General features: G+C 41.7%; 1 protein-coding gene across 12 annotated transcripts in view; it reads right to left on the bottom strand.

The window, feature by feature from the left end:
* fryl (furry homolog, like) overlaps positions 1 to 13,536 on the bottom strand; it is an 87,011-nt gene that overhangs the window by 25,660 nt on the left and 47,815 nt on the right. For 10 of the 12 annotated variants that reach the window (XM_032571855.1, XM_032571856.1, XM_032571847.1 and 7 more), the window contains 23 exons: positions 13,268 to 13,478; positions 13,041 to 13,165; positions 12,347 to 12,404; positions 12,157 to 12,248; positions 11,898 to 12,070; positions 11,660 to 11,820; positions 11,472 to 11,582; positions 10,346 to 10,500; positions 10,155 to 10,254; positions 9,896 to 10,064; positions 8,534 to 8,802; positions 8,322 to 8,462; positions 8,063 to 8,231; positions 7,158 to 7,242; positions 6,227 to 6,339; positions 5,991 to 6,141; positions 5,798 to 5,901; positions 5,534 to 5,710; positions 4,560 to 4,761; positions 3,852 to 3,973; positions 3,566 to 3,753; positions 3,331 to 3,425; positions 1,987 to 2,582 (listed from right to left, as the gene is read on the bottom strand). In XM_032571855.1, coding sequence (XP_032427746.1) covers positions 1,987 to 2,582; positions 3,331 to 3,425; positions 3,566 to 3,753; positions 3,852 to 3,973; positions 4,560 to 4,761; positions 5,534 to 5,710; positions 5,798 to 5,901; positions 5,991 to 6,141; positions 6,227 to 6,339; positions 7,158 to 7,242; positions 8,063 to 8,231; positions 8,322 to 8,462; positions 8,534 to 8,802; positions 9,896 to 10,064; positions 10,155 to 10,254; positions 10,346 to 10,500; positions 11,472 to 11,582; positions 11,660 to 11,820; positions 11,898 to 12,070; positions 12,157 to 12,248; positions 12,347 to 12,404; positions 13,041 to 13,165; positions 13,268 to 13,478 — 3,767 coding nt within the window. The remainder of the gene's footprint in view (positions 1 to 1,986; positions 2,583 to 3,330; positions 3,426 to 3,565; positions 3,754 to 3,851; positions 3,974 to 4,559; positions 4,762 to 5,533; positions 5,711 to 5,797; positions 5,902 to 5,990; positions 6,142 to 6,226; positions 6,340 to 7,157; positions 7,243 to 8,062; positions 8,232 to 8,321; positions 8,463 to 8,533; positions 8,803 to 9,895; positions 10,065 to 10,154; positions 10,255 to 10,345; positions 10,501 to 11,471; positions 11,583 to 11,659; positions 11,821 to 11,897; positions 12,071 to 12,156; positions 12,249 to 12,346; positions 12,405 to 13,040; positions 13,166 to 13,267; positions 13,479 to 13,536) is intronic. The other 2 variants (XM_032571848.1, XM_032571854.1) reach the window with 1 other exon arrangement.

The following is a 13,536-nucleotide window of genomic DNA, read 5'->3' as shown; positions in this document are numbered from 1 at the left end:
CATTTCTTTAAGAAAGTCCTGCCTGTTATTGCTGCTGATCTGATCCAAATAGTAAACTCATCGCTCTCGTCAGGCGTTTTCCCCCAGGCTCTGAAAACAGCAGTAATCAAACCACTTATAAAAAAGAACAATCTGGACAAATCACTAATGCAGAATTACAGGCCGATCTCCAACCTCCCATTCATCAGCAAAGTTATTGAAAAAGCTGTGTGTAAACAATTAACTAGCTTCCTAACTATAACCAACCTCTTTGACTCCTTCCAGTCTGGTTTTCGTGCTCACCACAGCACAGAGACCGCCCTGGTAAAAGTGTTCAATGACATCCATATAAATACGGACTGTGGCAGAACCACAGTGCTGGTTCTGTTGGACCTCAGTGCAGCTTTTGACACTGTTGACCATGACATATTACTGAATCGACTAGAGAGTTGGGTCGGACTCTCCGGTCCAGTGCTTAACTGGTTTGAATCCTACATAAAGAACAGGGATTTCTTTGTTTCAATTGAAAACTTTTCATCAAAGAGGTCAAAGGTCACATGTGGGGTACCCCAAGGTTCAATCCTAGGACCCCTTTTATTCAATATTTATATGCTCCCACTAGCTCAGGTTATAACAGGAAATAATATTAGCTACCATAACTATGCAGATGACACACAGCTCTACATTACGATGTCACCAGGTGACTCAGAGCCCATCCAATCACTGAACAGATGCTTAGAACAGATAAATGTGTGGATGTGCCAAAACTTTCTCCAGCTGAACAGAAACAAAACTGAAGTTATTATTTTTGGACCTAAAGAGGAACGATCTAGAGTCAATGCACAGCTTCAGTTATTACAACTGAAAACTAGCGATCAGACCCGAAACCTGGGAGTAGTGATGGACTCTGACCTGAACATCCAGAGCCACATAAAGACAGTTACAAAGTCGGCCTTCTATCACCTGAAGAACATTTCCAGGATTAAAGGACTAATGTCTCAGCCAGATCTAGAGAAACTCGTCCATGCGTTCATCTTCAGTCGTATTGATTATTGCAACAGCGTCTTCACAGGTCTGTCCAACAAATCAATTAAACAGCTGCAGCTGATCCAGAACGCTGCTGCTCGCGTTCTCACTAAAACCAGGAAGATAGAGCACATAACACCAGTTCTAAAGTCCCTCCACTGGCTCCCTGTAGCTCAAAGAATAGACTTTAAAATACTGTTGTTAGTTTATAAATCACTGAACGGCTTAGCATCACAATACATTAAAGATCTGCTTTTATTGTATCAACCTTCCAGACCTCTCAGGTCTTCCGGTTCTGGTCTGCTCTGCATCCCCAGAACCAGAACCAAACGAGGAGAAGCAGCTTTCAGCATCTATGCACCACGAATTTGGAACAAACTTCCAGAAAACTGTAAAACAGCTGAAACACTGACTTCTTTTAAATCTCAACTGAAAACCCACCTGTTTAGAATTGTATTTGAAATGTAATCAATTACAAATTTATTGATGTAACTTGACTTAATGATTGATTCTATATTGCATTGTGATTCTGTTTGTTATGATGTAAAGCACTTTGAAATGCCTTGCTGCTGAAATGTGCTATACAAATAAAATTTGATTGATTGATTGATTGATTCAGAGCCCTCGAAATGTTAAACAGATTGTCACAGTACAGCCAGATGTCAAACTCAAGGCCTGCAGACAAACCTTCAAGGTAACAGTTGTGTGCTTAAATATTATTTTATGAATTGAATCAATAGGTCAAATGGGTTTCACACCTCTGATTTAAGTGATAGGCCAACAAAAGACAGTGCATGCAAGTGAAAGGGGGAGAAAAGGATTACAGCTTCAACTCTCTGTGAAATTTTTGTCCAACAGCTATGAAGGGACTTGAAAAGCACTTTGTCCATAGGATTGCTGTCAAATTAAGTGGTAACAATAGTACAGCAAACAGAAACAGTTTCCTTATTTATGGATTAAAATGAGACCACTCAGACATACCTGCTACTTGTGAAGCATCGACCAGTGTGTGCCTGGAGACGCTGATGAGCTTGCTGAGCAGGTGGATGGTGAGTTCCTGCGTCGAAGCGGAGGTGAAGCCTTTGAGGAAGAGCTGCAGCAGCCCTGGGAAGTTGTACCACTTGAGCTTCCCCTGGACGTTCTCCAGCCGCTCTCTGCTGTCCGCCCGCTCCAGGGGCAGCTGGCCCAGCAGCTTGTTGAGCAGCCGCAGCGCCAGCAGGTACTCAAACTCGTAGTCGGACTCGAGCAGGGAGGCCGCGATCCAGAAGACGGTGGCCATCAAGTTGGAGGGGTCCACCGGTGGGACGGCTTCGCCTCCCGGGCTCCCGCCCCCGCCCAGTGACGTCAGGCTCTTAGTGCGCAGCAGGTTGGAGGGGTTACCGCTGAGTCTGTCTGCTACGTCCAGCGTGTTGCTTCGACGTCTGTCCGCTTTCCGCTCGCCGATGATGCTGGCGCGAAGCGAGTTGCTCCGAGTGTGGACGTAATGCAACAGGCCGCCGCTGTTGAGATTGAGCTGGCCCGTGCTTTTCCTGTTGGCGGCTAACTTTGCTCCCAAAGATTGGTCATGGGCAGAGCTTCTAGAAAGAGAACAGTATGGACTTTTAAAGGAGCAGGGTTATGCGTTTTTCAGTCACACAGTACCATTTTATAGAACAATCAACTATGTCACCTTTAGTTGTTGTAAAAATGCTATATATATTAAATATAACATAAAATAAATTTTACTTAATAATTTAACTTCTTGAAATTGGGCATCTTTCTTTAAGAAACTCCTGCTCTTTCTGAAACTCCGCCTTCAGGAAGTCATCACAACACTCCTCTGTTAATCCTTTAATACTACACACACACAGATAAATATATACAGTATATATCTATATATAGACAGGGTTACCAGTCTTCACTGAGAAGTAGAAGGTATAATGAGCTCAGCAAATGTGCAGTTCCACCAGCTGTTTGCTAATTGCTGCTGGCTAGTCTGAAGGAGCTGAGTGAAAATCAGGTAGCCAGGTGCTCTGAGAGGCAGAAGCTTGGAAACTGCAGCTCTGAGCAGGAGTTGCGTCTCGAAGGCAGCACCAGGTCTAACCAGGCATTTTGAACAGCTGAATGTTTGCCGTGGGAGATTAAAGGATTTCTCAAACACGCATGAAAGAATCAAAGCAACACTTCAGGTATGATTTTGATGAGGAAATAACATAACATGATTTAAAGCCCAAAAAAGACGATTTTATCCAATATTGACCCTCCAACAAATTTTCTAATTGTGCAGTAGAAAATAAAAAAGTGCTCCAATGACAAAGTAAGAGGGGAATTTGTGAGAAGACTTACTGTGCTAAGGCAGAGAGGAGGTCGTAGTTTTTGACAATGTCTGCTAAAGTGTCGATGCTTGACTCTAATGTCAGGAGGAGCTCAATGACAAAACCCTGGAAAAATATGAACATATATTTAGTCAGGTCAGATCAGACGGCTTGACATTTTTCCCCAACCAGTTACATTTTGTCTTTTAATAATGGATTAAATTTGTTCCGGGCAGTAGGATGATGCAATGTTTTAATATCCTCACCTGGGCATCTTCTCCTGGGTCTCCTACGGTCTCCACCAGTCGAGACAGAATGTCAGACAGCGTGGCCGGAGTCAGAGGCTGTTTGAGCGCCCTGAAAATCTGGAACGAGCGACCGGCGTAGTGTCGAGAAGAGCAGGACAGAGCCGTTCTCAGAGCTACTTCGCTCAGCATGGAGTCCAGAGGGAAACCTGAAGAGAGGCGGGTAACATGCAGATAACTCCAACACAAAGTCGACAGAAGAACGGGCAGAAACGACAGAAGAGAAGCCGTGGACGTCCGTTCAGACCTGTCTGGGACTGCTTGAAGACTGTGACGACGTGTCTGACGAAAACGCTTAGCTGGTCGGCGCTCTTAATGTTGGAGTTCTTCGGAGAGACGTCTTCGTGATTCCAGAGTGGACCTCGCTTTCTACACGGTGGGAGTGAACAGAGATCAGGTGCTACCAATAGGCCTGTCACGATAGCAAATTTTGCTGGACGACAAACAACAATGTTGTTTTGAGGTAACTGGCAAATAATGTACTGATAATGGCATAATAAAGTAAGTTCGATCTCAAAGATCAATAAAATTTACATCTGTAAAAGAACACTCCGCACTGGAACTGAAATATCAAACAATAAAACACAACAACCAAGAACAAACCAAAACAAAAAATAAAATGGATTATGAAATCTAAACAAAATTTCCTTACAAAAAATATTAATCACCAGAATATAAAAGCAATTAATCATTTATCTAGATTAATTGCTTAGGTTTAGGTGCCACACCAGAAAAAAAAAAAAACATAGATAAAACCAAACCAAACTCAAACCCATGCAGAACCTAAAAACCGGCTCCTTTTAGACACCACTGGAAGCATGAAAGCATAATCATTGTAAAATTAAGTAAAACACTCGCCGTTGCTATAACTACTGTCTCAAACTGAGCTGCATCATGAGAATGTATGTAAAATCTACTTTAATGAACACAAATAATTATGCTGCATCTTCCTCACCTTGACGTAATGAACTCGATGAGACCCTTGGCCTTGTCGTCCTGTTCGGCATTAATATCAGCCTCGATGAGAAGCGTGGGGGAGAGGTGGGACAAAGTGCTGCTCCCCGCCCCGAGACTTATGCTGGAGGATGTGGAGCTGGTGCTGAGGCCGGAGTCTGTCATCGGTGACGGCTGAAAATCTGGCAAAATCTCCTGCATTCCTGTGGAAACATTCAACAAGAGCACACTCAGCTGATGTCAGGCTGTAGCTTTGCAACAACAGCAGCTTGTAGCACAGTTTACATTTGCACATATGGGAAAGACTTTTGCTGCTGCCCAGTGGTTAAGTTTGGGGTGACAAAAGAGAACAATAAAAGTTTTGGTTAAATGTTGATCCCAATACTGGTTAAAAATCTGTTCAAACCCCTTTTGTTTAACATTGACTTTGATATCTATCTACTTCTAATTAGGGATGAAACGATTCATCGGATTAATCGAGATTAATTGTGATTAATCTATTATTGAAATAATCGTCAACTAATCGTAATCGATTAATTAACTGCAAAAGAAAAGGCCATTTGCTGAAAGAACAACGTGGCAGTAGTTGAGAAAACTGTAAAAAATGTGTACAAATTTTGCACTCAATATAAAAAAAGTTCTCTCTACGCAAATATGCAACAAAATCGCATATTAGGCACATACTAAAAAGTTGTCAATTAATCTACAAATAATCAAGTGTAAACTAAAAGAATGATATTTTATTGCATTTAGGCAATAAATGTTTATTTTCTTATTCAAACAAAAGTTTATTTCCATCTCTTAATGCATTTCTAATATTGCATTAATAAGGCTTAAGTGGTTAAATGAAGAATGTAGCTATTTTTATTTTTTTTTTTTATCCGATTAATCATCCGAACAATCAACACAATAATCGGTTGCTGAAATAATAGTTAGTTGCGGCCCTGCTTTCCACTGGTTGACAGCCGGACTCACCTGTAAGGTTGAGCTCTGGAGTTGCTGGTTTCACCGTCAGCACCCGGGGATCGTTGTAGTCTCTGTTCCGCAGCAGCACCATGGCCACAGACTGGCTGTTTGCGGACTGGACAACGAGCAGGTGAAGCAGCAGGCGCTTGCAGTGCTCATAGACCTCTGGGTGCTGGTGATCAAAGCCTGGAGGACAAGAACAGGACGACGAGATGACGCCACGAGGCTTGGTACGCAAGCAGAGACGACGCGTGAAACCTCAGAGGACGTTACCTATAAACACAGCATGTAACAAAAGGTGCAGGTATGCGCTCCACTCCACTTTGATCCCATGGTCTACTATGAGGTCCGTCAGCAGGATGACTGCAATGTTGCATCTGAAAAAAAAAAGAAAAAAAAAAGGAGGACGACTGTGAGCTTTAACCAGCGCTGAACTTCTGCGGCGAAACACCGTATTTCATGGTACCTGTGGAGCGGCACGGTGGGGGTGTTTGTCTCTGGTAGGTAATCCACTAACGGAGCCCAGCAGCCTCCCGTCGGGGGGAACGGGAGAGGCTCCGGCTGGTTGTGATCCATTACTTTCAAGCGCCAGTTTGCATAAAGTGGCATGGAGTCACCTGGAGAAACATTAGTAAACATGGTCTTACACTATATTAAAACTACACTATGCTGAGGAGGAGCGTGGGAATGTTCTCTGCTTACTCTTCTCGTCTTCATAGGAGCCACCAGAGCTGCTGCTGTACCGAGATTCCAGGCGGTGGTGCTGGCGGTTCAGGTTGCTGTTCAGACCCGAGTAAATATCCAGGTGTGTGTAACTGCGGGAGAAGACATGCTAGTAAAACAAAAAGTCTCAGACTGCATATTGCGTTTAGGCATACATTCAGATGCTCTTCTGAATTTATGCATTCTTAAAGGGGTAGTTTTGAATTGCAGAAAATGCATTAAAAAGTTGAGAATCTGCAGTAAGATGTCCTCTCCTTTTAGTATAACTCCAGATTATTTGGTCCTGGAGGCTGAAGACTGAAGCTGAAGCTGACAGTTTGACAGAAGACAAGGCCAAAGTAGACTTTTATCTTAAGGGAAACGAACACTTGGAGTGGAAAGGTGTGTCTTGTCGAGATGTGACTTAAACACATTAGAAGTTCTGAAGAATCTCAAAAAAGAACAGGTTACTGGACTCCAGTTTGGCCTAGTTTAATCAGAAACATTGATACATGCCAGGCATCGCGCCATAGACTAGACAAAGTTAGTCTGGGGTGTATTCTTTTGACACTTATCTGATTCCTCTGATGTTTGTCGTCTTTTCAAACAACTTTGATTTCAAAATCATCAGAGACGTTTACGCATCTGCCATCTTAGAAAGTTCGAAGCTGTTGTGATGTCGGCACATGCTGACTTCATTTTAAAGCTTCCTAAAATACACGGCCGTACTATTTTTGAGAGTTGTTGTTTTAGGACAGTAGAGAATAGCTTTGGACAACTAACCACTCAAGGTTAGTTGTCAACTTTAGCTTCAAGGACCAACTAATCTAGTCTTAAAATAAAAAGAAGAGGCCAAGGGAGTGACAAAATGCAGGGGAAAAAAAAAAACTCGTAACAGCTTTTATTAGAAACTTTATGCAGAAGTTGGTACCTGTCTTCCATGTTTGGGTCTTTGCTCTTGCTCTCGTGATGACCCTCGCTTCCTGGCACCATGGTATTGCTGCTGGAGGTTGTTCCTGATGGAGAAGGCAAGAAAAACATTGTCTGGCATTGAAAGTACAGCATTTAGTTGATAGAGCTAGAGATGCATCAATCAATCAACCAGTGATTGGCCAATTATTCCAGGGGGGAAAAATTGCTATTAATTTAGCCTCAAATCTAAGAATAACATTATTTTCAGTTGATAAACTAGAAAAGTTAAATCCTTTGAAAAAATGTTTTCCTTAGATCAGGCCTAAAAAAATCCAACAAGACCTGACTAATTCACATGTATTATAGGCCCAAGTCCGAAGTAAACCCGACATATTATTTTAATTAAGATTTTGCTTCTTTTGTTTTAGCCTATAATTTGAGTCAGAAGTGTAACTTCTCCCATTTTTAGATTTTGCTTAACATCTTCCAGCTCTGTCACATCACTTGTAACCGCATGGTGAGTCAATGGGAAATCATCTGGGATGTGTGATTGACAGGAGCAGAGGAGGGCGGGGCCTGTGCAATGTGCTGCGCTTGTTACAGTATAATGAACTTCAGCACCTTCATTTCTTTCTCTGTAGTAAACTACTTTCTCCTCTATTTAGACTATAACAAGTAGATTAACACATATTCATATTGAGCATTCTCGTAAAGTTTTCGCACTGTAGGCTTAAAAAATGCATCACAGAATCCCGAGCCATCAAGCAAACAATTTTGGCTAGACCCGGCCAAAATGTTAGGTCCGGGCCACGAATCTTAATCAAGAAAAAATGATCAAATCCAGAATCAGTATTTACCTTAAAGGCCTGATTTACATCTCCAATGTAAAAAAAAAGAACTTGTATGTCTCTATTGCTCCGTTACCTGAGGTCACTGAGGGGATCTTGTAACTGGAGGTGATGCGGTAATAAGGGGGGTTGTCCATGTGGGTCACAGCTGAGCTGACGGGCTCAGTCAGCTGAAGTTCCCACATCAACTCCTCGAGCAGCTGCATAGTTTTATCTCTGCCCAAGTAAACCACCACTCGTTTCACCTGAGGACACGGGAAAAATGTTAGAAACAAATGCCACACGTCTCCCACGGTTCCTAAAAGAAAAAAACAAAACAAAGTGTTGTAGCTTACGTAGGGCAAGAGGCTGGGGTCACTGCTGACCCCGGATATACTGATGAGGAAGTGCAGAATGATTCTGAGGTTCTTTGGCCAACTGTCTGCTAACGTCGTCCACACGTTCTCGATTTCCGACCAAGCAAATTCATCTCCGTACTGCAAAAAACAGACATCGATTGGGATTCTCAGCTCGTCGGATTCGTGGGGGGGGGGAGGAGCCGTCTCACCTTAGCGGTCATAAACATGAGGTTGTTTAGCACCATGGTCGTTGCACGAGGGGAACCCCACCCCTCTCCACGGAGCCAGCGGCGACTGTTCACCATCATGATCTCTTGGTCTTGGCCATCCTCCTCTTCCTCACCGCTGCCGCAGTCCTCCGGCCGCCTTGTGGTCGGCTTGAATTCCACCAGCTCCACGTTGTTCATCCACGGCAGGAGGTAGTGCAACATGACTTGACGGCCACCAGGATGTGCTGTTTGGATACGCTGGCTGACTTCTGCGATTTGGACAGTCACATGGTAGCAAGAATATGATTTCAAAAAATCCAGAAATGACACATAGTAGTGTTTGTACACTTTTCCCACAGTTAAAATGAAGCACTTTTCAAGCATTTTCAAGGTAAGTTTTCAAACTTTTGGAAATAAAACAATACATATAAACTAAAAAAAGACAGTTTCAATTCACTACTGTATGATACCATTTATTACTGTTATTAATAATGCTTTTGTGAAATTATTCTACATTCTTCAGCAGGGACAAGGTCAGCTAAAATATAGCAAAATTCGATGTTTTGAAATGTCTCTCCCTGATCTGAGAACAAAACATAAATGTAACAAAAAGAAATGCCCCAATTTCAATAACATTGTTCAACATATAAAAAAATAAGACAATCTTTACTTCAATTACACACACCCAGGTTCCCTCGAGAAAACTTGCTGGGTCTGGTGGATGGGCACAAGGGCAGTCATTCATTAAGCGACCAGTCATGTTTTTGAGTTAAAAAATGTTTAAAGTTGACATGAAATTTGAAAATATCACTTGATAATTATGTATTATTAAAAGATTGGAAGAATAATACTTGAACACGAACTATAAAGTTTTAAAAAATGACTTAAAAAAATAAGCAGGGGGCACAAGTAAAGCCCCCTGCTTTACTGAGGAAAACCCTGCAAAGCAATAATTCATTAGGAATATTCAAAAATAAAGCAAAAAATGATGTACAAGATGCTTTTGCTATGTTTTCTGGCATTTAGCAAATAGAAACAGGCTAAAGTAAGAAAAGTTTAACTTCAGACAGTGAGGGAAAAAATGTCTGTCTTTGGGATCAACTGTAAATAATGTCTTCCAAATCTAGACTTCTAATCAAACATTAAATTGCACTTTATTACCAAACCGTGCAGTTTCAATATCAAAAACTTTCAAATACTTTATACAGAAATCAAGCACTTACCACATTCCTTGAAAACACCTAATTGAAATTCAAGCATTTTCAAGGATCTCAAGAAGCAGACAAACCCTGCATTAGCACTGCAGCACAGCCATTTTATCTCACAGCAAACCATCCAGCAGTGTTTTGTTAAGTAGCTGACCTGAGAAAATAGGCAGAGTGAGCTCCGGGTACGTCCTCGCGAGCTCCTCAGAAAGCTGGTAGTAAGACACGGAGTACAGGTGTGGAAGCGGCGAGGGAGGAGTCAAGATGCCATCTGTTCGCTGGATCTCCAGTTTGTGTGCATAACGGAAAAGCTTTGGCTCCAGGATCTGTTTCACACACGCAGCGGTGAGAACGTCTCAAAAGTTGAAGGGAAAAAATCCCACCAGAAGCACTGAATGAACACGAACCAGACTGACCTGTAACAGCTGCATGGCTACCTCGTAGATTTCCCTGGAAGAATCAGCTGCCTTGAACAGAATCAGGTTCAGCAGCACCACAGTATCGAACTGATAATCCCTAAAAGAAAGAAAAAAGAAAACAAGTTGGTTGACAGACAAACAGCCCAGTAAAAAAAGAAATTGAAGTTCATCCTGCTAATGCGTAGTACCTGTTATGAAAGACGCTGGCGATGGCCTTGAAACAGCCAGCAGCTACGCGCCGTGAGCCGGTGTAACATCGGTCCACGGCCCAAAACATGAGGTTGCTCTGGTCTGGGTTGAGCTCCAGCAGCAACATCACGGCCTCGCAACCCAGCTGGTGGACCTAAAGGTGACCGCAAACGAAAATATTTAAACCGTGACGCCGCATCTTCAGGTACAAAAAATGGGATTTTGATATAATATATTAAAAATGATAATAATAAATAATATTCAGCAAAGCTTGTGCTGTAAATATAGATCAGAAATTTCAACAAAGTTGAAAAACAAGAACCTGGGGCGCAACTTTGAATGTCTTGTGTGAAAATAAGAGATTAAACGGTCGTGTCAAGACAAAATTTAAGGCTTGCAATTAACGTATTAAAAGTCGACTTTTATATATATATATAAATTTGAGGTATTTTAAGGCCTTATTTTTAGATACATGAATGTAAGGCTTTTTAAGGATGCCCTGTTTTAGAGATTTATTGGAGGTTACTGAACATCCCAACCCTTTTCGTTTTGCCAGATGGTGACAGTTTTGGTCAGAGGTTTGGTCAGTTAAGTAAGAATGTATGTTCCAACAAGACAATAATGTCAAACATAAAAAATAAAACCTGATTTTGGAATCATAATGCAACTAAAAGTCCTGCTTAAAAGCTGTGTTTAAGCTACCAAACCATTAGATTTACTAGTTCTGCCGAGAAGAATGCCCAAATTATCCAACCACATTTATAGTATAATATTCTACATTTCTACAAAACCAAATATTTCTGGTGAAGTATACATGCATTTGAGTCAGAACGTTTAATGTAGAATATGTTTGGGATAGAGAAAATCCATAATAAATGCAAAATTGTGCACCCAATTCTTGCTTTTGAATCCCATGGGGGTTGAAAGCATAACCTTTAGGGGGAAAAAAAATTAAAAGCACAAAATTTCTACGACCTTTATGCCAATATTGAAAGTATGTAGACTTCTGAATGTATAAAAAGCACCATACTAGTTTTTGAAAACATATTCTTGAATTTAAATGGGAAAAGCTGGATCAGTGGTTATTTTAGAGTTCAACACAACTACCAGCAACATTTTGCTCACCTTCTTGTCCTGTGAATCCAAAATGTTGTCCAGCCACTTGTAGAGGTAGCCATCAGACGACAGGCCGACGTTGTCGGCTACGGGTCCGCAACACAACACGGCAGACATGGCCTGAACAATAAAACGCGAATTAGCTCTCAGAGTGGTGCAAGAGGTAAAAGCAGACATCAGCATCACTAAACGCTTACCTTCAGCGCACAGTACTGATGGCGATTGATCTGCATATTTCTGTCACTATAGCGATCCAGAGGAGTGAACATAATGCTGAAGGGTCCAGCCCAGTGACTAAACAGCATGAAGAGACTGTGCCGCAGTGACTGCTGAGGGAAGATGGTTCTCCTCTGGTTTACTGCAAAAAAAAAAAAAAAAAGTTAAGTTTTATTGTTTAAATTTCACCAGACAGTCAAGAGCGTAGCTTAAACGTACCTGGAACATTCTGAATGATATTGGCCACCAGTGCGCTGAAGTGAGAGCGGATGTCCTTCAGCGTGTCAGAGTCCTTGTCGTTTTCTGCCTCCAGCAGCTGCCTGGTGAGGTCCACGTACTCGAGCAGCGTGCTGTTCAGAGAGTGGCTCTCTCCATCCAAACCTCCACTGGATCTGGAAACCCCCCGCCCAAAAAAAAAGCATCCCGGAGTTCATACAGTGGCTTTCTAAAAGAAGTCTCAATGGCTTGGGTTACGTACACGTGGCTGATGACGCCAGCATCAGCGAGTAACTCAAATATCCGGACCAGCTGGACCCTGAGGATGTCCCGACGCCTGCGTCGCTTCATGTTCTGTAAATGATTGAAACATTTTCATTCGATTCAAGTGTCACATAAATAAAACAAAGTTTGACTGAATACGTTTAAAGTTATCACTGAGCTACACTTACTTCTGGTCTTCTTTCCAGAGCTTCTTTTATGATTGGGTTTAGCTCCTCTATTAGTTCTCTGAAGGATGGAAGACGTGCATGTCAATAAAAGTATAAAAAACTATAAAATGCACATCCAGGCTCCCACATATTTTTCATTTTAAATTTTTATTCTTTACAAATTTAAATATGTAGAGTTAATTTTAATCAGTTTTTGTAAGTATAGAAAAAAATTTTCACTTAGATGGGGTGAGCAGAGAGATGAATGGATGGCAAAGGGAACATAGTCTGGAAATATAAATATCATTCATACTCTTTTGGAAAATACTTCAATAAGTGCTGTGGATTCATCATATTGTTTATTATTTATCTTGATAAATTTCTTAGAATAATGACTTTGATTTATAGGCGTCGCAATAAATTCCAATTAATGATATTGAAACATTAGACATTATTGTCAGGATTGTTATTTTTACCATTTTCTCCACTGGTTGTTTAATTAGAGCAACAATAAATTTGAAGATAGGATTATATGCAGTTACTGTGTGAAGTGTAGTGATACAAACATTTCTTTATGTGACTGATGTCTCCACTTTTATCATTATCACGAAAGTACCACAAAATATTGTGATGAAAATTCAATTCCATAATTATCCAGAAAGTGTAAGAACCCTGAGGTACATATAATTATAGATTTCCTATCAATATTTTTTACCTGAAGGCAACAGGGTTGGTCCTGCCAAGCCCCAACACCAAAGACTCTGTGATGTCCATGCTCTCAGAGCGCATCATTGGAACAATGTGTTTAAAGAGGGAAGAGGGGGACTGAGTCCCGACAATCTGCGAACACACACAGACATCGACTTTGGTCACAATGACGCTACTGCACAGTCAATGCTTTATTCTGAACTGTCATTCTTAGTTTGAGTGTGTTCTTCCGACCTTGGAATCGTAACTGTAGCCGCTGTCCGGCGTAGACGCCAGCGTCTCAGGCGGGGAGCAGCGGACGGAGCCGGAGGTGGAGGATGAGGAGGAACACATTGAGGAGGAGGAAGAGGCGGAGCTGCAGCAAAGAATCAGGTAGTTTCTCCAAAGGCCAACGTAGGAATCGCTGCTGTTCAGACTGTTCACCTTTTTGGCATTGATGGGGCTGCTGGAGGTGGACAAACAGAAAACGTCGGGTTGGATTAGTCTGACTTGAGGTTATCGAA

The sequence above is a fragment of the Xiphophorus hellerii genome, chromosome 9 (genome assembly GCF_003331165.1).
Source record: "Xiphophorus hellerii strain 12219 chromosome 9, Xiphophorus_hellerii-4.1, whole genome shotgun sequence".
NCBI classification, from domain to species: Eukaryota; Metazoa; Chordata; class Actinopteri; order Cyprinodontiformes; family Poeciliidae; genus Xiphophorus; species Xiphophorus hellerii.
Note: the sequence above shows the minus strand (reverse complement) of the source record. Positions and strands in the feature narration are given on the sequence as shown.